At 35.1% G+C, this 23776-nt stretch overlaps 2 protein-coding genes across 5 annotated transcripts in view; one reads left to right on the top strand and one right to left on the bottom strand.

Annotated features, from left to right (window-relative positions):
• Nucleotides 1–23776, bottom strand: part of KANSL1L (KAT8 regulatory NSL complex subunit 1 like) — a 99911-nt gene that overhangs the window by 20546 nt on the left and 55589 nt on the right. For 3 of the 4 annotated variants that reach the window (XM_075528858.1, XM_075528859.1, XM_075528860.1), the window contains exons 4-6: nt 17642–17839; nt 14589–14710; nt 9088–9289 (exon numbers count right to left, since the gene is read on the bottom strand). In XM_075528858.1, coding sequence (XP_075384973.1) covers nt 9088–9289; nt 14589–14710; nt 17642–17839 — 522 coding nt within the window. The remainder of the gene's footprint in view (nt 1–9087; nt 9290–14588; nt 14711–17641; nt 17840–23776) is intronic. The other variant, XM_075528861.1, reaches the window with a different exon arrangement.
• RPE (ribulose-5-phosphate-3-epimerase) overlaps nt 1–23776 on the top strand; it is a 96575-nt gene that overhangs the window by 39423 nt on the left and 33376 nt on the right. The gene's annotated exons all lie outside the window — the stretch shown is intronic.

Raw genomic sequence — 23776 nt, 5'->3', positions numbered from 1 at the left:
AAACTACAGAGAAGATATATTTTATTAACAGTTCGCTTGGAGCCTTTTTCTACTTTTCCCTCTGCCTTTCCTTCAATCATATTAGGAATGATTTGTTCATTCATTTAACATGTGTTCATTCAGCTTCATTTCACTTTAACATTTTCACATCTTGGGCCAATCACTACCATAGCATTCAATGACACCTTTTGAGTCATGGAGTCCTTTACGGTTAGGAGTACAATTTGTTCTACCCTGTATTCCTGAGCTCTAACCTCTGAGGGTAAGTGAAAAATACTGCTACTGGGTTTCAGTTCATACACATAGGTTTATTCCAGATACAATGTTTAAATATGTCTCTGGGTGTTGAATAAAGGCAGCAGAATCCTCACCATTATACACTTGGCTTAGTCTCATGAGAGTGCTGCTGCTAGGTGAGTTAAATACACTTAAGTTGGTTTTAACTTTTGGGAGATTCCCAAGGGATCATCTGAATAGATTATCTCAAAGGGCACAGAACAATCATAGAGGCTTATTAAGTTTTTGAAAATTGCATTGGTGAGAAAAAGGCCAGGAAAGTTGTACCCAGGGCTTTTCCTATCACAATGTACCAACTCATTCTTCATGGGTGGCAAGGGCTGTCTTACAAGAAACTCATTGAGAAACATGACCCCATCCACCATACAGACCTGACCATAACCTTTTAGAATTGTCTCTGATCCAAAAAACCCCAAAAATCCAAAGAGCATTTAAAAAGAACATAATTTGAGTGCCTCGAGCATGCCAACACTGTCATTTTGACATGGTAAAAATCAAAGTGTACAGAACTCTTCAGGGAAGGGGTAAAGAGATGGAAGCTTTGCTTTCAAGAATGTATAGACCTAGATGGAGAGTATGTCAAGAAATATACCTTTACATATGCATGCTCTTATTAAATGGAATGTATGGTTTTTTCAGCAATACTTTTTGACTTACCAATATGCAATTAAAACTTGAATGTTGTCCAATTGAATTTTATGTTTTTGCTTTCAAAAATGAAAATAGATGAATAAAAATAAATGACAAGTATGTGTGCCTAAGACTATTTATTCCTTTGGGGTGAGGGGGTATGCAGGAGTAGGGGGAAGAGGAGGTTGGAAGTCAAACCCTGCCTATAGATGCTAAAATTTCCCAGCCAGGACACAGGCATATATAGGCATCCCCTAGCTGCAGGGAAGGATGGCAAATGCAGTTGCTATACTAGAGGTTAAAGTAAATTAATGGGTTTAAAAAAAAAAGTTAATGGGTTTTTACAAATAGATACAGCATGTTGATACATGATTACAATGAATCATTTTATTCATAAATGAATAAGATTTGTTCTAATGATACAATATAAATATTTGTCCAAACTGCTGCTATTGATTACTTTAAAAAGATGCACTGGTATTTTTAACTCGCCAAAGTTATTTTTTGATGTAATTTAGAATTGTGCCTTTCTAAACTTAGAAATAACATTGACTTGAAATTGCATTTTTTTTTTGCAATTTTCTAAATACAGGAAACACATTAGCTAACTTAATCCAAATTAAGGAGACAAGTGAAAGGCTTAAGACAAGATATTTGTACTTTTCTCCTACATAGTGAAGGCCAAGAGGATGAAAAAAAATAGGGAAATTAGAGAATGACCAAGACTTAAAAATTTTTTTCATTTGTTGTGAAAATATTCACTGCAAAACATGTAGCAATCCAACAATTTCTCCATGTACAGTTCAGTTAGATTTACTACCTTCTTCAGGTTATGCAACAATTCTCACACCACCTTTTTCTGAATTCTCCTATAACATCAGCTCACTCCCCAGCAGTGTTGTCAATTTGATCCCTTCAAAAGAGTCTAAATGTTCTTTACAATTAAACAAGTTTTTGAGGTTTAGAATTTGGTATTGTTTGGATTTTCTCCTTTTTGATTAGGATTCTTCTATCGATTACTAGATCAAAATCTTTGTTAATCATAGCCTGGCACTATTCCAATTCTGGTCTCAGGACAAAGGAGGCAATTAGCCTCAAAGTCCATTTCCTTTTACTCTTGTCTCCTCTCCATTACACTACAGGAACAGTGACCAATTGCAGAGCTTTGGATGGCTGCTTGCCAACTTTTAAGACTTCCATCAAACTAAGAGGTAGAACAGAAGCACTACATTATTAAGCCAATTAACTGGGATGTCCCATGAAACCACGACCCTAATCTCCAAACCAAAGAAACAAACCCCAGAAAGTGTTTGGTTGTACACAAACAGCCTCAGCCTAGAGCCACTCTTTTTGTAGGCCATTGATGTAAACAGATCACATAACTTTTGCTAATTAATCTTTTTATAGATGTATAACTCAATTATACTAACTCGGTAATCTTATCTTTAATCCTTAATTTTTCCACTGCCATAAATGGAAACTCATACTCTATAAAGCAGTATCCTCACCCTATTTCCCACTCACCCACTGCTGGTAACAAATAATAAACTTTGGTTTCTATACATTTGGCTTGGTTTATTTGTCAGGTCATATACTTACTGTTTGTCATTGAGTTATTTTACTCAACCTAATCTAGGTTTCAAGCCTATTATGGCATGTATAAAGATTTCATTTCTCATGCTAAAGAACCAAGAAATTCTGGGTAATTAAAATGCTTATGTTTAGTTAGGAATCATGAGTACTAATACCATATGCCGCATACAATTCGAGCGAAATAAACCCTGAAAAGTTATCATTGGACTTTATGTTTAATGAATGATATATACAAAAGTGTGTGTATGTATATACATTATAATTAAGGAATTATTATCAATACCTATAGATGCCTTCTCCCTTTACCTCGTGCCCACATAAGCCTGTGGTAGATTTCTTCCTCCTTTCAAACATCTGTGTTCTCCCCATTTTAGAGCCTCTGATTTTAGGCAAGGCTAAAATTCTCAGGCTTCCTGCCGCAAAGTTCCTAAATTCTAGCCAGAACACCTTGAAGGGAATTCACATGTACAATCTTTGTTGGTAAGTAACCTTAAGACCACTTATTTTTTTCCATCTTTTCTCCTTATTTGATACATGGCTTTGATGCTAATCATCTCCCATTGTGTATGAGGGTAAACAGGAGGAGCTTGGGTCTAGATAACCAGGAGAACATAGTTGTCAGGTCAAGCATAGAATACATCCAGTCTTCTACAATTATCAGGTCTATATATGAGGTCTCTATTAAATGCAGTTAAACCTTTTCTATTATAATACTCTTCCTTAATAACATTTTATCTTGCTTTCAAGAATAGCTGCTCCTTGAATTTTATCATTGTATACAAGTATATGTACTCCATTGTAATTTACTGTGTACATCTACATAATTTTTAAAATTTAGAGAATGGTAAAATGTCTTTTCCTGCTTTTATCACTCAACATCATTTGTATAAAATTCACCATTGTTTTGTCTGCAAATATCTGGACTACTTCTATTTTTTTTACCAGTAATAATGCTAGTATATTTATATTTGTCTCTTGATACAGGATATAATTTTCTAGAGTATATTGCTAAAAGTGTAGTTTCTGTGTTATACAAGTGCATGAATGGATATATGCAACTGGACTAGGGAAGGCTACTGTATTATAAAGTGGTTTTCATTTATATGCTCACAAGCAGATTTGCTTCTCATCCTTAACATAGTGCTTTCAACTGTGTCCCCCAAAAGATATGTACTAAATGTGATTATTAACATTTTGTATTTATGAAATAAATTGATAATTTCTTCTAATGCCTTTGTCAAGTTTTGGTATTAGGTTTGCTATCCTTACGAGTTAGCATGTATTCCATCTTTTTCTGTTAAATTTATGTAAGATTGGTTCATTTATATAAATTTATAATTAAATTATTTATAGCTTATGTAATCTTTATATAAGATTATCCCATGATTCTCAAATATTGGGAAAATTTACTGAGGTATAAAACTTGTGTGGGAAATATTTAATTGCTTTAATTTAATATATGCTTTTTGTATCAGTTTTTAGAAGTTGCTTTAAAAATGCTGTCTTATTTGTCATGTTTTTATCATGACATTTGTGAAACAATCTGTAGTGATATGCCCTTCTCATTTATGATGTAAGCAATTAGCATTTTCCATTTTTCCTGAATCATCTTGCTAGTGATTTATCAATTTATCCATTAGACATTTAAAGTTTATCAATCACAACTTTGAAATTCTCAACAACTGGATGTGATGCTAATTTTCTGTTTCACTGATTTCTTTCAATAATAAAAGATTCTTTTTCAACTTGGATGCTCTTACACTTTTCTTTTAGTGGCTTCCTTGTAGCCTACAATGTGTATCTCTAACCTACTGACTTTTACTGCTTCATTTTATTCCATTTACCACTTTGCTGAAAACACTGGGACCTTCGAACATTGTAATTCCATTTAACCAACTCTTTCTTTGTGTTATTGGGCATTTCAAGTTTACATATTTTTTTAAACTCCATGATACATTATTGTTGTTATAACCAAACTCATTCATATTGACCCACATTGTTTATTCTTTCTACTGTCTTCAGGTCCTTCCTGTTTCCATCTGGGATCCTGTTTCTTCTGTTATTGAAAATAATGGCCTAGCCAAGTTGACACACACATCCTTAACCATCACAGCACATGTTACACTTGCCATGTATCATAGCCTTCCTTACTGCCAAATATACTTCTATAATGCACAAAATAGGTTACTTTCTCACAATTGTGAAGTGAAACGTTCACTAATGAAACGGTTAAATGAGAAGTACATGTATTTATTATTTGTGATTTTCACAGATGACTTCTTGGATCTCTGGGTTGATGTCCTTCATTAGTTTGGAAAATATTTTCTATATGCTCTCCTTTCTTCCAGATGCTAATAACATATATGGCTAGATGTTTTTCCAACTGAGTTACATATATCCTTAATTCTGTTTTCTCTATTTTTTTCGATTGTTCTATGTCTGTGCTCCCATCTGAGTATTTTTTCCTTAGTCTTTTGGTTCACTAATGTTGTCTCTGCTCTAATTTGTAGTTAAGCTGAGTTAATGAAGGCATTAATTTTATACATTGCATTTGTTTGAAAATGTTAAAGATTCTCCTTTTGAAAATGAGCTGATTCCAGGAACCCAAGGGGAAGATGAATTCTGAGAATGATGAGGGCAATGAATGTATAAGGGTGCTTTACTCAATTGATGTATGTATGCATTGTGATAAGAGTTGTATGAGCCCCAATAAAATGATTCATTAAATTTTAAAAAAAGATTCTCCTTTAAAAATTAATTCAAACCATCTGGTAAAATGTTCCTTTTTCTATATTTCTCCTATATTTTGAACATACTGAATATGGTAATTTTTAAATTATGGCTAGCTAAATTCCCAATATCAGAATCATTTAAGAATACATCTGTAAATATCTATTTTACTTTTGAATTTTGTTCATGTGGCTCTAGACAACAAAGATATGGGTACTAGTTGCTTATAATGTTACCAAAGTAACTTTGAGTCTAGACCTGTGTTATTCACTGTGGTAGCAATGACCTGCATATGTCTATTGAAATTAATGCTAACAAAACTAGAATAAATGAAAAAATGCAGGTCCTTTATTACACTTGCCACATTTCATCTACTCTGCCATTAAATGTGGTAAGAAACAATTCATGGTGACATCATGTGTGCTTAGGAGTTACTACATTAGACAGCACAGCTAGAGAACATTCTGTTACTATAAAAAGTTCTGTTAAATGATATTTTTAGTAGCTAAAGCTAAGAAATACACATACATTCATGAAATCATGAGTTCCTTGTCTACATTTAAAATATACCTTAAATTTAGTCTTTCAAATATTAAGCAATTATTCACTGAATACATTTATTGCTATTCCAGTTCCTGGCGATTCACTGGATGGTAAATTACATAATCCCATAAGTCTCAATTTCCACATGTGAAAATGGAATTAGCTCTTTTGGCTCTCTGCACGACACCATGGCGGTTGGCAAGAGCAAGCGCCTTACCAAAGGTGGCAAAAAAGGAGCTAAGAAGTGGTTGATCCGTTTTCTAAGAAAGATTGGTCTGATGTGAAAGCACCAGCTATGTTCAACATAAGAAATATCGGGAAAACACTAGTCACCAGGACTCAAGGAAGCAAAATTGCATCTGTTGGCCTCAAGGGTCGAGTTTTTGAAGTGAGCCTTGCTGATCTACAGAACGACAAGGTTGCCTTTAGGAAATTTAAGTTAATTACCGAGGATGTTCAGGGCAAAAACTGCCTGACCAACTTCCACGGCATGGCCCTGACACGGGACAAGATGTGCTCCATGGTCAAGAAATGGCAGACTATGATTGAAGCTCATGTTGATGTCAAGACTACTGATGGGTATCTACTTCGTCTGTTCTCTGTTGGTTTTACTAAAAAACGCAATAATCAGATTCGGAAGACCTCTTATGCTCAGCACCAGAAGGTCTGCCAAATCCAAAAGATAATGATGGAAAGCATGACCCGAGAGGTGCAGACAAATGACTTGAAAGAAGTGGTCAATAAATTGATTCCAGACAGCATTGGAAAAGACACAGAAAAGGCTTGCCAGTCTATCCTCTCCATGATGTGTTTGTCACAAAAGTAAAGATGCTGAAAAAGCCCAACTTTGAATTGGGAAAACTCATGGAGCTTCATGGTGAAGGTGGCAGTTCTGGAAAAACTACTGGCGATGAGACGGGTGCAAAAGTGGAGCGAGCTGATGGCTATGAGGCACCAGTTCAAGTATCTGTTTAAAATTCAGAATTAATGTTAACAAATAAAAGATCTTATTGAGAAAAAAAATGGAATTAAACTTCGTTTTGTGTGTGAATATCACATAATGTACTAAAAATACATAGCATATTGACTAGAATGTGGTAGGTAATAATGACAACTACTCGAAAATTAATGAAGCCAATTAACCCAACCAACATTGGCAATGATATCCAACTCACAGTGACCCCAGAATTTTCAATGGCTGAATTTTCAGAAGTAGTTCATCAATCCTTTCTTCTATGGTGCCTCTCTGGGTGGGCTTGAGGGTCTAATCTTTTGGCTAGCAACCTAGTACATTACTTACTTGCACTACCTAGAGACTCCACTAGTCTTTGTGATACTTCTATTTGTTTCTACATTAATCTGCCAATTAAAAATTGTTCACACCTTTCTGTCCAGGTCAATCTTTACATTATCAATTTTCCATTAGGTTGATATTAAAAATTTTTTTCTTTTTTTAAATCATTTTATTGGGGGCTCATACAACTCATCACAATCCATACATACATCAATTGTATAAAGCACATTTGTACATTTGTTACCCTCAGCATTCTCAAAACATTTGCTCTCCACTTAAACCCCCAGCATCAGCTCTTCACTTTCTCCCTTCCACGAACCCTTGATAATTTATAAATTGTTATTTTGTCATTATTTTGCACTGTTCGACGTCTCCCTTCACCCACTTTTCTGTTGTCCGTCCCCCACAGAGGAGGTTATTTGTAGATCCTTGTAATCAGTTCCCCCTTTTACCCCACCCTCCTGGTATCGCCACTCTCATCACTGGTCCTGAAGGGATCATCCATCCTGGATTCCCTGTGTTTCCCGTTCCTATCTGAACCAGTGTACATCCTCAGGCCTAGCCAGATTTGCAAGGTAGAATTGGGATCATGGTAGTGGGGAGAGGGTTTGGGGGGGAGGCAAGCATTTAGGAACTAGTGGAAAGTTATGTTTCATCGTTGCTACACTGCACCCTGACTGGCTTGTCTCCTCCTCGTGACCCTTCTGTAAGGGGATGCCCAGTTTCCTACAGATGGGCTTTGGGTCCCCACTCCGCACTCCCCCTCATTCATAATGATATGGTATTTTTATTCTTTGATGCCTGCCTGATACCTGATCCCTTAGATACTTCGTGATCGCACAGGCTGGTGTGCTTCTTCCATGTGGGCATTGTTGCTTCTGAGCTAGATGGCTGCTTGTTTACCTTTACGTCTTCAAGATGCTACATCCTTTGATAGCTGGGCACCATCAGCTTTCTTCACATTTGCTTATTCACCCATTTGTCTTCAGTGATCATATCTGGGAGGTGAGCACACAATATGACTTTTTGTTCTTTGAAGCCTGATAACTGATCCCTTCAACACCTCGTGACCATACAGGCTGGTGTGCTTCTTCCATGTGGGCTTTGTTGCTTCTGAGCTAGATGGCCGCTTGTTTACCTTCAAGTCTTTAAGACCCCAGACACTATCTCTTTTGCTAGCCAGGCTCCATCAGCTTTCTTTCATTCTAAAATAAAACTTTGATTTTTACAGTGTATGTCTATCAATAAAGATAAACTTGTCAGAATTCATATTTCTACTTAAAATTGAGTAATGAAAACCTTACATTTGTTCCAAGTGGGACAAAGGGACTTGATTTTCATATAAATTTTATTTAAAAGAGTTAGTGTACTAATAATTAGAAACAATCAGTATTAAATAATAGCACCAAGGACAGTTCCTTAGATATGCTATTAAGAAATCTAAAAGAAAAAAAAAGTCATACAGCAAGAACTACACAATTTTGCACTTCATCACAGGTTTAGATATGATTTAGAAGTATACCCAACATCTGTTTAAAAATGAAAACCGCTACCCAGTAAATGCTTTAAGTGCCTTTTTTTTGGTATACAGCATGAACATCTAAAGTATTCTGGTTATTTATGTTCTAAGAAGTAAAAAAGAAGCACTTAACCAGGATTAACAATATTTAAAGAGATCCAGCCCATTCTAAAATAACTGACAGCTGTGCAGATTTTGTTACCATCTCAACAAATATGTGATAGGTGGTTAGGTTCCTTTCCCTTGCCAGTACATTTTAATATTCTCATTAATATCTAATTTTCCTTTAATATGTGTAAATAATGGATTTTTCACAAAATAACTGGGAATGTTAGAGATTTTATAGTACACTCCCATTTAATGGTAAAATCCCAATAAAATGTTATCAGCAGCTATTACATAATTTATAAACTATGTTTAATTGTTCAAAGTAATAACCAATAACAATCCACATTACATATTTTCCCCAAAGTATACTTACTTGAGTCCAATAAAAGGTCGGGCTCAATCTGTAGAGTTTTCGTTTGTGGAAACTCTGAAGTGGTCTTGTTCTGGCTGCTGTGCTCATGGCAGTCAAAGATGGAGATTTGAATCTTGGTTTATCTTTTCTTTTTTTCTTACTGTGCTTCTGGTTAATGAACCAGGTACTGGAGGGAGAGAGCTCATCTAAATTCTCTGAAGTACTAAAATGCCATGAGGTAATTGGAAAGAGAGTAATGAAAACAAAGACAAAGAAAACTAAATGTAGTAAGAGTTTTAGCTAGCTTTGTGGTAACAAGGGTTAAAAAGTTGACTTTAATCAGGAATTACATATTCAAGTTATAAATAATTTCTACTTACTTTTCCTGCAAAACAAAAATAATCTACTGAGGTTTGAAATGCTTGCATAAGTTCAATAGTATAATGCTAGTGTTTTTTTGTAAATCAGTAATAGATTCACATATACCGTATTTTAAGTGTTCTCATAAAATTATTTTTGCAAAAATTTTAAGTTACATGGACTATTGATGTACACTTGACTACCAGTTGGAAGGCTGACAGTTTGAATCTACACAGAGGCATGATATAAAAAAGGCCCGGCATTCTGCTTTTAAAGATTTAGCCAGGAAAACTTTATTAAGCTGAATTCTTCTCTAACACATGGGGCTCACCGTAATGCTGCCCTGACTTGATGGCAGATAACAATGACACAAGTTTAAGAAGGGCTAACCTCTCATTGCATCAGGAATTTCTCTTGAAATAAAAATTAAATAGCATGAGTAAAGCCGAAAATAGTGCTCTAACATACTCTAGTTTGTTTTTTTAACCTGATTTTTAAAAACTATATATATATAAATGATGAAATGGCTCAAATAAACTGAAAATGTAGAGTCTAATTTATAATTAATCTTCATGTTAGTTCTTAATCGTTATTTAAATATCAGAACATCAAAAGAAGTTAATCCTCATCACTAAATAATAAATTCAGGTAATTCAAAATATTAATTTCAACCTTATTTATACAGACAACTGTTAATATTTTGCATCAACAAATTAATCTTTTATATGTATATGTAATATGGCCAATAAACATAAGTGTGCTATTTGGTGTTTAATCCAAGTATAAGATAGGGTTATTTTTTTGATAGGGTTATTCTATAGCAGTAGTATTTTTGGAAACATTTATGGCTGATATAATATTCTCTAGTAGTGTGTAGGGATAAAGCAAACTAATTCAAGAATGTTCTGTAATAATAAGGTATTAGAAATAAAGGAGACTGGCTGGCTCATGTTGGTAAGCCCAAAGAGAATACGAAAATTTATAACTAACATATATTTAATACTAAATAATTAACTGTGTACTTTTGCTAGACTAGTCCAGGGAAAGTGTCAGATGACAACTATTTAACTTTTAAAATATACACCTTATTTTTCAGAATGGTCTTGTCAAACTTGTTTTAAGTCCAACTTAAGTAGTAATTCTCTCCTATCGTGGCCTGGCTTAGAAAGGTTTAGGCTATGCTACCCTCAAATGAACAAGTCAAATTGCAAATCATGATGTTAGTTTGTATGACAGTAGTACATATAATATGCATTGCCTATGAAAATACTGTGGAGCCCTCGTGTGCTGTCAGGTACGCATTTGACTGCTAACCCCAAGGTTTACAACCATCAGTAGCCCTGCAGGAGAAAAAGGAGGCTGTCTGCTCTTACAGTCCCCCAAAATGTTTTTTACACCCTTGGAAACCCAAAGTAGGGTTGATAATGAGGTAGAATGACTCTAAGACAGTGGGTTTTTGGGATATGACAACATTTAAGTGTATCAGAACGTTGTCGTGGTCTGCTCCTGTAAAACCTATCCTGGAGCTGGGTTATCATGCCAAGGGTAAGAACAAAGTACAGATGACAGAGTGTTTCAAGTCAAACTTTAAGAAGGCCAGGAGGCTGTCAGGTTATTCAAGATTCAGTGGGTAGCTGAAATTAGAGGTGATCAAGTCAAAGAGAGTTGGAATCCAGAAGGCAGGAATGGCACAAAAAGAGGCTTCTCATCCAGTAAGTCAGAGACACCTCAGACAGAAGCTTACATAGGCTTCTTTACTAACATTACTTTACTAAACATGTTCTGATATTTTCTAAGGAAAGTTTTCATTTCAGGAATCTGGAGCTGACTTTCTAACTCTTCCCTGTAGGGGGCAGTAATCATTCAGTGGTAGAATTCTTGCCTTCCATTTGGAAGACCTGGTTGGATTCTTAGACTATGACCTCATGTGTAGCCACCACTCTTCTGTTAGTAAAGTCTTGAGTGTTATGATGAGTAAGAGGTTTGAGCGGAGCTTCCAGACTAAGATGGAATAGGAAGAAAGGCCTGGTTATCTACTAAAAAAACAACAACAATGAAAATTCTTTGGAATACAAAGGTATAATCCACAACCTACCGCATGGCAGACTAGTGTTTCATCCCATTGTAGGGAGTTACAGTTGAGGGCAGCTGTCAACAACAGTTATTAAACATGCCTCAGTGCCCCTCCCTCCCCGACCCTAGGAGGCTCATCCCTTCAGGTGAGTTAGCGCCTCTATTTTGAATGAAAAGATACACCTGAACTGGCAGGCTGGTTTAAAAATAAATGGAAAGCTTAAAGTCATGTCATGTATATTTTCAGGTTTCTAAAGTGGCTGTTACATTATGATAGGAAAAGTTTAGTTTTATTATTATTTTCTAAGTATGTTCCTATCTGCAAATAATCTATCCTTAAACATTTCTAATAAAGATTCTTGCAAAAAGTAATCAAGGCCTTTCTTTTTCATACAAATGGGGAAGATTTACTGAAATCTGGTTTTTTTCCCCCCTACCATTCAATGTGCAAAACAATAATAGTATCACAAAGACTCCTAGTATGTACATCACTGGTGTAGTGCTAGCATGTTAGGCTGCAATCTGCATGGTCAACAGTTTCACAGAAAAAAGACGGCTTTCTACTCCCATAAACAGTTATAGTCAGAAACCCACAGGGGTCACTATGTGTCAGCACTGACTCAGTTTGGTTTGGTTAATACGTAATAAAGTTATTGTAAATGGTCGCTATAAACCACTGATAAATTCACCTATTTTGCACCGTGTTTACCTATTCACTCTAAGGAGAAGGCCAGATACAATCTATGAATCTGGCGTGTAGAACAATTGGAAAAGCCAAAGGAACCCAACAAAACTTTTACGTCTTATGTGACTCTGTAACTTCAGGATGTATATATGTATGTTTAACACTGCTTTAAGCCTCATTCTATACTTCTTTGCTTAATAAAAGTTGGTTTTGATAATTTATGAGTTGATTACATACCTCAATAAAGTAAAATTTAAGTTACATAACTTCTACTCTATTACACTACAATTATTTTAACATTATCCCAAAACATAGTTTTATATTTATAGACATACATAGGTTCTTTACCAAAAAAGTAATTTTTACTGGCATGACTTAAAAATATGGCAGGAAAGGTTTTATTTCTTTATATAAATATAATTAATGTCATGTATAGGGGTCTAAAATTATGTTGAAACTTTAGGTTGAGATATGTTATCAACCAACATTTTCTCATAGTTAAGAAATGATTACTGAAATATAAAGGTTCATTTTATATGTCATTAGTTGGCCAATTTGACTGTATGTTTTCAATTGTGATACCCAATTAGAATGAAGTTACATTTCATGAAGATAATTAGCATAAGTGGAGTTAAATAAAATGGCAATGATCCATTGGGAACTTTTCATACCATACTCTAGTAACTAAAAAAGACACAAGCAAACAAAAATCTAAACATTATTTCAAGTATTATTTCTCAAAGATAATGTTTCATGAAGTACAGAAGGAGCTATTTACAACATTTTATATCCATCTTTTAAGAGATCTAAAAACTAACCACATCTCTATGATTATAAAATGTAATGCTTCATTTGTTTAAAGCCTCAATTTTTTCAGTAACTCACTTCCTGGTGACTCACTGTAGACTCCACGAACAAGAATAATAAAAGTCAAAACCAATTCTGACATTTTCTAGAGGATACTGTCATTAAATCAGAGGGGAGGTGGGGATCAATGAATAACAAGTGTGTAAACCATTTGCCCAAGTGAATAATTAACAGGGTGAATTTATTTTAAAGATCTTGAGAGAACAGATTATTAGGATATTACAAAATGGCAAGTACCTTTTAAAATGATACAAAACAAGTTCTCTATGGGTCACTAAAAATTTGTAATATGGGCCAGCTGGTCAAACTTTAGATAATTTTTAGATTTCTTCTACAAAAACTACGATATAATATGATATACACCTAGAACGGGTATGCTTTACTAGAACATCTGTAGCACTCCCCTCATGAGGTTTAGGTGATTATAACTTGATATAATGTTAAACTAAATATGCCTTATTAGAAGAAGTTAGAAGAAACTGAACAACTTCACGTTAATCTAGTGACCTAAACTATACAATACAGCTGAAATCACAAACAAAAAATAAGAAGTCTTTCAATAGCTAAAATATATTTTAGAAATTCTATGGTGGCAGAGTGTTTATGCAGTGGACTACAGTCTGCATGGTTCAAACCCACTAGCAACTCCACAGGATAAAGAAGTGGCTAGTCTACTACAACAAAGATTTATAGCCATGGAAACCCTGTGTAGAGTCACTATGAGTTGGAATCCACTAGATGGCAGTAGATATTTTAAATGACTTTCCTTGAGACTGTTCTGAATGAGGATGTTACAGCTCCCCATTACAATTTACCTACTTTCAAACCAAATCATACAAAAAAGAAATATATGCTATTGTTAGGTGCCATCAAATTGGTTCTGACTCGTAACAACCCTGTGTACAACAGACACTGCCCAGTCCCACACCATAGTCATTACTCTTCTCAATCCATTTCATTGAGTCTTTCACTTTTTCTATAACCTTCTACATTACCAACCACAATGCCTTTCTTCAGGGATTGGTCCCATAGAAAATATATCCGGTATATGAACGCAGTCTCACCATACTTGATTCTAAGGAGCCTTCATTCCACCTGTCTTCTTCCAAGGCAGATGGAGAAACCCTGGTAGCAGTGGTTCAAATCCACTACCATATCATGAAAGAAAGATAAGTAGTCTGTCCGTGTAAAGAGCAAGGCTTTAGAAGTCCGATAGGGCGGTTGTACTTTGTTGTATGTGCTCACTATGAAGTCCCAATTAACTTGACAGCAATGGATTGTTTGGGTAATTACATAAGTGTGATATAACCCAAAATTGTGTCTGTGGTCTATTGACTATGCTCAAGTAGTAGTTAAGGTGGAAGAAAAAAGTCGCCGTGATAATTTAAGTGTATGATAAATAAGCTTGCAAGACAAAGCAATACTTGATTCTATTATACACAAGATATGAGTCAGAACCAAGAACAATACTTAAAAAGAAGAAAACAAAATAAAAATAAGACGAACTTAGAAGCAAAGCTATCTCACTGATACTTACCTCCTGGAAATACCGTTAGCCACACACTTATGACTAAAGGATTTGGAGGAGAGGGGTGACGAATTTGGGGACAAGTTGAGTGGTGCAATCAAACTGTTGATGATCTCAGTCAACTGTGCACTCTGCAAGAAAACAGTCAACTTCTTACCAATGGAAAGCAAGAAATGCGTATTAAATTTCAGGTCTACCTTGCCCATTGGATAGCTAACATCTGATGAAACAAGCAGATGCTTACATTTTAGCATAAAGAGAGGGCTGCAAATGTCATTATCTTTTCATTCCATTTTCCGCATATATTTTGAAGCCCATTCATATTTTAAAATGGTTTACAAATCTTCCCTCCTTTCCAATTTCCAATTTTGTTATAGTTTCTTTTTCTACTGATTCACACTTGACTGTATGCTATTCAATTACAAAACATAGGTTATATGAAATAATTATTTTATGAAACTAATAACATGCAATTAGAATAATGAAATAACTTGATAGAATCAAATATTTGCCACCTTTGAAATTCTTTTATGAGAAAGATCCAAAAATGTTTTGTTTTCTAGGCAGATAATATACGTCTACTGACTTCATTGCTAAAAATTTTAAGATTAAGGCTCATTTTAAAATCATCAATACAAATAGATTCCTTAGCACATTTAGCAAGAACTCATTAATTTAGTCATGCAATTAATTTTATTCAATATCTCATATACCTGTTGAACGACTTTTCTAGTTATCTTTTCTCTTTAAAAATATCTGAAATTTTTTAAGCCTTTGAAAGTAAGTAGTCAGGTATATGTGAGTAATTAATTGGTCCAAGAAACAAAAATTTATAACCCTTAGCTTTACCCTAACAGCCACCCTTCAACTAGCCTAATCATATTCTAAACCCACACTTAAGATTGGAAACTCACAAAAATGAGACTAAAAAAATAACAAAGAATTCTGAAAATAAAAACTTTAAAGACAAAATACTTAATAGCTATTCATGATAAAGTTTCTAATCCAAATATCCCACAAGCAAAATTCATTAAAAATCACCTAAAATCTTCCAGTTATGAACAAATTATCTAACAGTTCAAGGGTATATTTTTCATACTTCTGTATTTCAACTGCTAATTCTTTAGCTGTTTTTGATAAACTAAAAATATACATAATATCAGACTTGAAATCCTTGCCATTTCATTCACTTCTAACCTTTAAAGTAAAGAGAACTTACTTAAAAAAGAAATTGGTCTATTAGCATATGCTTCCAGAGCCAATGGCCTGTTCATAGGCAATTTAGTAGCGAACTACAAAGGATTGCTGCTGCCCTGTCTTACATCTCTTTCCTCTATTTTCTAGAACCCTGAACAGTTCTTGTTTTGCTCCCCTTTCAAAGTATCTGCCATCCCAGTCAGCACTGGGAACTGAAAAATGCGTATACTCTTCAGTGACAACCTCATGGGCATGAGAGCTGTCATACAAGTAAGCCTTTGTGATCAGAAAGGGCTTGTGCTTGGTTAAATGTTCTGCAGTCACCATCTCAAAATTCTTAAAACATTTCTTAAGAATGCTTCCAAATTTTCACTTTGCACAGGACCTGGCAAATAAGACAATTCTGACATTAGCCCAGGTCCAACTAAACAAATTGGTGACAGTAAGAAGAAAAAAAGAAATGTCTTCTAAAAATGAGAACACTACTACAGTTATACTGTATTACTAATTAATTAATCAAATTATTTTCTAATGACTAAGTAGAAACCTACAAGCAGTAAAGTAGACTAACTGAGAGAGCAAGCACAGAATTTATTTTGGAGTCAACCTCCAGATCAAACAATCAAGATCAAACTGAAAAGGATTGATCCAATGGTATGGAGTAGATGATGAAGAAAGAAAACAAAGAATATGACTAACACTCATTTATTATGTTAAAGTATATTCCAATCTCACATCAGCTAATTACAAAATAACTTTATTGGCTTTTTTTTTGTTTTTTTTTTTCAATAGGTGTCCCACAGGTAATATAGCTTGCAAATGGAGGTGTTCCTTGGTCTGATGATCAAGAAATGAGAGAGAGTGAGAGAGTGAATGAGTGAGAGAGTAAGTGAGTGAGAGTGAGTTTGTGAGTGAGAGTGAGTGAGTGTGAGAGTGAGAGAGACAAAATAACTTTAAATTATAAACTATTCACAATACTGCTTCTATGGTTAAGTGCATTCCAATTTCACATCAGCTAATTATAAAATAACTTTTAAAATTATAAATTATTCATAACAGTCTTTTGATTATCCATTCCACTTAAGGAAAACCGAGCAATTTTCAATTTAAAAAATATGCAGTCCAAGGATTAAAATCCTATTCTTGCTTTTAGAGAGTAAAACTGTCTCCTGGTATAAAGGATTTCAGAGTATATTTGAGGAAAATTAGACATGGCAGACATGAAACCTAATCATTTCCCAGGGGAACATATGTTAAGAGTGATAATGTTCTGGCAGGTTCATTCTGGTCTCGTGTAATAAACTCCTGAAAAGCTGGATTTGTTGTAAAGCCACCAATGTTTAAGTAAAAATAACTGGTTTTACTTCAAAAGCAGGTAGAATAATTAAACTTCTGGAGTAAAATAGTAAGTATCAAGGAAGGCTTTTGAATCAAAGTAATTTGTAAAGGGCTTCTTTGATTTTCCTTTTAAATGACTAGATTTGAATGAAGAAACCCATATTCCAATATTATCTTTCACTAAAAATCTCTTTGGATAGTCAAGTAACCATTCAGATTTATGTAATGGTAGTGCCATTATACTTCTTTCCCCCTACAACTATCAAACAATGAACAACTTTTATTATAACAGTGACTTTTCAGTTCTGGTATAAATGAGTTATCACCTGTGGCTATTTAATATGTCATACTTTTCAAAATCTAAACTACAGCAATATTAGAATATGTCAGTTACATAGGAAATATGCTCATTGTATTTGGTGTCATATGGTCAATTCTAATAACAACAATCCAGGCAGACACATACGTTTACTTAGTTTATAAAAACAAATAGAAATCATTTCATGCCACCTGACACCCCACTTTACCTGCTTTTCTATATTTCGGAGAAGTAGTGTAGGGCTACTAGGTGACATTTCAAAATCATGTTCTGGTGAAGGCTCTTGACTGTCTTGAGCGGCCTGCGAAGTGCCTGTAGTGTTTAATGAAGTTGCTTGGTCTGCACATATTATTTGTTTCTTCAAAATTTCTTTTGGAAGTTGACATTCTTCTAGAATCACAGTCTCCTAGACAACAGCAATAAAGCATTAAAATAAAAACAAAGTGACTGCTAAATTATCTTAGATGTTAAAATATAAGTGAAATCACACATCCCTCCCCTGCCCCCAGGACGGACAACAGAAAAGTGGGTGAAGGGAGATAGTGGTTAGTGTAAGACAATAAAAAAATAATAATTTATAAATTACCAAGGGATTGTGGGGGTAGGGAGTTGGGGAGGGAAATGAGCTGATACCAAGGACTCAAGTAGAAAGAAAATGTCTTGAAAATGATGATGGCAACATATGTACAAATGTGCTTGACACAATAGATGGATGTGGATTGTGATAGGAGATGTAAGAGTCCCCAATTTTAAAAAGTTTAAATAAAAAAGAAATCACACATCTTTATTAGCCCTTGTAAATTAGAAAACACAAACTCAGAATTATAATTAAACTGAAAGACTTGGTAGTTTTACGACATGTAGAGAACGTTCTAAGTATGGGTTAATATTTGGGAATGTACTATATCACAATTTGCATAGATATAGTTACCCTTTGTTCTTACGGGTTTCAGTTATTAGCATTAAAAGAATGACACATTTAGAAAAAGGTTAAAGATTTATTATACTCAGAATACTGACTTCTGGAAGAAGTTCAGAATATTTCCTAATATAATCTTCAAATATTTTGGTCACTAGCATTTAATTTCCACTTGAGTTTCATGTATGAGTACCCAATTTCATAAGTTAAAATATCTCACTGAAAAACATCCAAACAATCCTTCATTCCCTCAGAGGTTTCGGAGGTAGGAAAGAATGAGGGGAAAGGTGTGTACAGACATGATCCTAATGGTTCATATTCAATCTTAACCATAAAGCCATTTCTCTTATTCCTTCTACTATCTTTATACATGTTGAGAATAGAGGTAATTACACACATATAAGGAATACTTTAATAACTCCTACTTCCAAAATATGTTTCTATGGAAAAATTTATCTTGTGCTTCAAAAGTCCAATTTCCAAACCTTCAAGTGCTACCTTTTTGTAGCGTGAGGCCATGCTATACATAGTTCAATGAAAAAAAAAATCATATTTTAAAAATTCAACCAGGAAGACATTCAAAGTCAAATTCATAGTCATTTTTCCCCTTAAACTTACTCTGGGCAAAGTCCTCCCCATGTGAGAAAAGTATCCCATGCTGAATTTCTATAGCCCAGGACAGAGAGAAAAGAATATTCAATCATTTGGGAGCACTGCCAGGAGGATTGGTTTCTGTTCTTACTAAGCATAAAAATAATCTTCTAATACCGTGGTGACATAGTGGTCATGCCTTGTACTACTAACTGCAAAGTTGGTAGTTTGAAACCACCAACTGTTCCGCGGGAGCAAGAAAATGTTTTCTACTCCTGTAAAGAGTTACAGTCTCAAGAATGATGATGGCAACAAATGTACAAATGTGCATGCCACAATGGATGGATGTATGGATTGTGATTAAGAATTGCATGATCCCCCACTAAAATGATTTTTTTTAAAATAAGTTACTACAGTCTCAGAACCCATAGGGGCAGTTCTACTCTGTTTTACAGGGGCACAGTGCGTCGGAATAGATTCAATGGCAGGGAGAATGATAAATAAAAACATGAGAGAACAAAAATATATAAAGGGACTTCAAAAAGGTCTTGGAAAAATTCCATTTTATCAATCCATTTGTCCACAAACTTTCAGAAGTCCCCTCCTGAAAAAAATGAGTGGTGGTCCTTGAGACAAGTAAAAACTCTGGTATGAGATGAAAGCAACTTCTCCAGAGAGCACAGCTGTTCCTGATGACAACACTAGAAAGCTTTTTCCCCTTTAGGTTCTCCTAGAGAGGACACTGTGTAAGAAAATATACAAACGTTGTCTCAGATTATTCACATAAAGTGACAAAAGCTACTTTCAGGCAAGGATTCTTAAAATTCAAAACATGTAACATGCAATTTAAAATGTGGAAGCACACTAGTAGAGGGAAGCAAAAGGATTAGAGACCATCTGATACGGGCGGGCTCTACAGTCTGCCTTTCTCCCTAGAAGAAAACTTTCTGAGTGAAGGGGAGTCTTGGTGGAAAGGTGAAGTAGGAAGAGGGGGTAATGTGGGAATCTGCGATATACCAACAGAGCTGCTTCAAGAAACAGAAAAGGGTGCTTTTAACTTCTTTCTTGTCTCTGAAAATGTAAGCACATTTTACAACCATGAGTCATTTCCGACTCATAGGACCTGATAGGACAAAGCTTGACTACCCCTGTGGGGTTTCAAGACTGAAAACAGTTTTAATAGGAAATTTTAGTATGCGCTGCCGAAGCGAGCACTTTAATAGGAAATTAATATTATTTATTTTTAATTTTTAAAAATACTTTTATTGGGGTCTCTTACATCTCTTATCACAATCCATACATTCCTCCAATGTGTCAAGACTGTAAATTTTTATAGGAGTAGAAATCCTTGTCTGACTCCCTTGTAGCAGCTGGTGGCTTCAAAATGCTAACCATAGGTAGCATAACATGTAACCCACTATGCTACCAGGTCAAGCTGGAGTGTGGTAAATAAAGGGAAAATGACAAGTGGAAGATTTAAAGGTTGTAGATACACTAGTACATTTACTTGCTATACTCTTGCTGACTCAGGTAAAATGCATCTCTCAACCTCTTTCTGTTCTCCCCTCTAATTTGACTATGCACAAAAAGGTACTTTTCCTCTCGAGATACATTCAAAGGAAAGTCTGTCTCTAGATAGTATTACCCTAATCTTCTGTGACAGTTACATAATTGCCTGTCAACTTGGGAAGGGTGGAGTCTAGCCTGTCAGTCAGGTTGCAGCTTGATGACCACATTTGGAGGCGCCACAGATATCTGGAGGCCAGATACGCTCTGCGTTTTATTCCTGAAAACAAGCTACACTAGAGCCCTGGAGCTGGAAGAACCATGTGGAGACCCACACCAGCACTGAGATGCTACTGGATCCCCAAGACTTTCTACTCACTGGTCTGTGATCTTCCTACATTCAGTGTCGTATGTGTTTCCTGAGTCTGAAGAGGAATTCGTAGATTGGTATTGGACATATGGGCTAATATCAGACTTATGGGCTTGATCAGGACTGGGCTGGTGTTTTCTCAATATTCAATTGCTCTTGTATATGAAGCTCTTACCTATACACATAAGTGTCTGAATTTGTTTCTCTAGTTCACCTGGACTAACATATCTTCTTTTCTTAGTAGAACTCAAGAAGCTATGAAAGCAAAAGAATACTGTTTTGCTGTGAAAGCAAAAGAATAGTGTTTTTTCCTCAGTGTAATAGCTCGATTAAGCTGCACATAAATTAACATCTAAAAGGTCGAAAGTTCATCACATTTTATTTACTATTGTCTAACTCTAGAAGCACAGAGTTCTGTTGTTAGTTTTAAGGTTATTGAGAATGAAATTAAGAGTAATTTTCTTAAACCCTCACTTTTTCTTACAGTAATATTTTGAACCGCTATCAAGATTTATCTTCTATTTAATCAGGATTCTGTAAATCCTGTGAGCACAGTTCTACTCTAACACACAGCGGTGCCGCTATGAGTCAGAATGGACTCCACGCATTACAAATGCACAAGAGAACACCTATGATGGGGAAGCGTCTGCAATCCCTATGAAAGCAGATGCCATTCACTTACCACTCCAGTTCACTCAGCCCTAGCTCTGACGCCACTTCTAACACTGCGGGGGGCAGACAAGCAGTCTCAGATCCCTTTACAGAACAGACCGATCAAACTCACAGAGGCAGAATGTTCTGTGCAAGACTACCAGCTAATCATAGGCAGAGTTTAACGTATAAGTTTCTTAAAGCCAGAGTTTATATTTGTTTATCACATTATCACTTCCTGATTCCTGTGACCTCTTTCCAATATGAGAATTAATGGTTCATTTTTATTTTTTTTAATTCTTAATCATTTACATTTGTAAAATAAACACTATAACACTGTCATACCGTTGGATAGTACTATTTTTAAAATGCATTTACAAACTTACCAATGGATATAAACACTACCCAACAGTATGATATAGGCTCTGTCTCCCAAGGGGCATGTGTCATTCAAGTCTATACAGAACAGACATTAAAAGCATAGCTCCAAACTTAGATTTGTATTTGAATACTATTCTCTCACGTTGGCAGTGCTAGTCAGCTATCAGCTGGTTTGTGCTAGTTAATCTATGTTTTTGTGTTCCATTTGTATAACAGGAGTAATAATACTATTTACTTCTAAGAATTATTTTAGGAAATAAATAAGAATATACTCATGTAGGATGTATTGTGTTTATCTTTATTCTATGTGGATTACATTTGAAACTTAGGTATATAATAGACTATCTCCTCATGTTTCAGGATTTTATAAATAGATCATGCTAACAAACAAACAAACAAAAAACACTATATTGTTGAGAATGAGGGAAGGTCAGAGTACAGACCCAAAACTCATCTGTAAATAGTGGGACATCCCCTCACAGAGGGAACACAGAAAAGGGATGGATCAAGCACACAATATTCCTCTGGTTCCTTGAGGCTTCCTCACCCCCCACTATCATGAACCCAGTGCTGCCTTTTTCCGTGGCCTAGACCAGACCACATACATGGGTACAGATAAGAACTCGCAGCACCTGGATTCCAGGAACAGGAATGGGAATGGCAAAACCAGAAGGGTAGGGGAAAGATGGGGAGTGGTGAGGTGGAAGGGGGAACCAATCACAATGATCAACACATAACCAAACACACCCCCCTTCCAGGGGGACAAACAATAGAAACTATATATAGGGGAAGGGAAACAGTCAGTGTAAAATATGAAAATAGTGATTTATAATTTATCAAGGGATCACAGTGGGTGGGGGAAGCTGATACCACAGGCTCAAAAGAAAGAAAATGTCTAGAAAAGAATGATGGCAACATATGTACAAATATGCTTGATACAATTGTTGTATGGATTGTTATAAGAGCTGTAAGGGCCCCCAGTAAAGTGATCTTTTAATAAAAAAAGCAGATCATGTTAACTGATCTAAAAGCAAATATTTAAATAAAACCGCAGTAATTAATCATTTTAATTTCAAAAAGATATAAAGAGAAAATACTAGAATAAGAACCCATTTGGGAGAAAAAATATATTGTGTTCTGATGGTATAATTGGCTGACATTTTCCATATATTATACATAATATTACTCTTTAGAATACAAAGAGTGAGATGCACCGTGAGCTGAAGTAAAAAAAAAGTAAGGCTATGTAAATTATCACTAAAGTTACCGTATATACTCGTGTATAAGCCAAGTTTTGTTCAGCACATTTTTAATGCCGTTTTTGTGGTAAAATTAGGTGCCTTAGCTGATATTCAGGTCGGCTTATACTCAAGTATATATGGTTCCTTAACTTATTCTAGTAGCTATTAAGTCATCATGCAACTTCAAAAAGTTTAAGAAGGATATATGGCTTTTTAGAATATACAGGATCTTAAAAGAGCCTTTTCCAAATTAAAGCAACATAAAGCTGACTGTCCAAAATCCAATATAAAATGATGACTAAATCATTAGGGTAAGTGGAAACTTAGAATCCACTTTCTTGGAAATCTTCAAATTGTTTTTATACCTGAATCTTTCTTAGAACTCTATTTTATTTTTAATTCTTGCAATTTTTGGTCCTTTACTGAAAATGATCAAACGGGAGAAATTATCTGGTGATCTTGAAAGAACTGGGAAACCACTGTGACTGAAGGGCCCAGCTAATGGCAGTCAAAATTCATTACCACCAACATGATTCCAGCTGGTAGCAACTCTGTAGGACAGAGTAGAACTGCCTCATAGGGTTTCAAAGGCTATAATCTGGATGGAAGCAGACTGCCCCATCATTCTCCTGTGGATCTGCTACTGGTTTTGACAATTTGGTTGTAAGCCTAGTATTTTAATCC

This window comes from Tenrec ecaudatus, chromosome 13, assembly GCF_050624435.1.
Source record: "Tenrec ecaudatus isolate mTenEca1 chromosome 13, mTenEca1.hap1, whole genome shotgun sequence".
Classification (NCBI taxonomy): Eukaryota; Metazoa; Chordata; class Mammalia; order Afrosoricida; family Tenrecidae; genus Tenrec; species Tenrec ecaudatus.
This window is presented reverse-complemented; position numbering and strand designations above follow the sequence as displayed.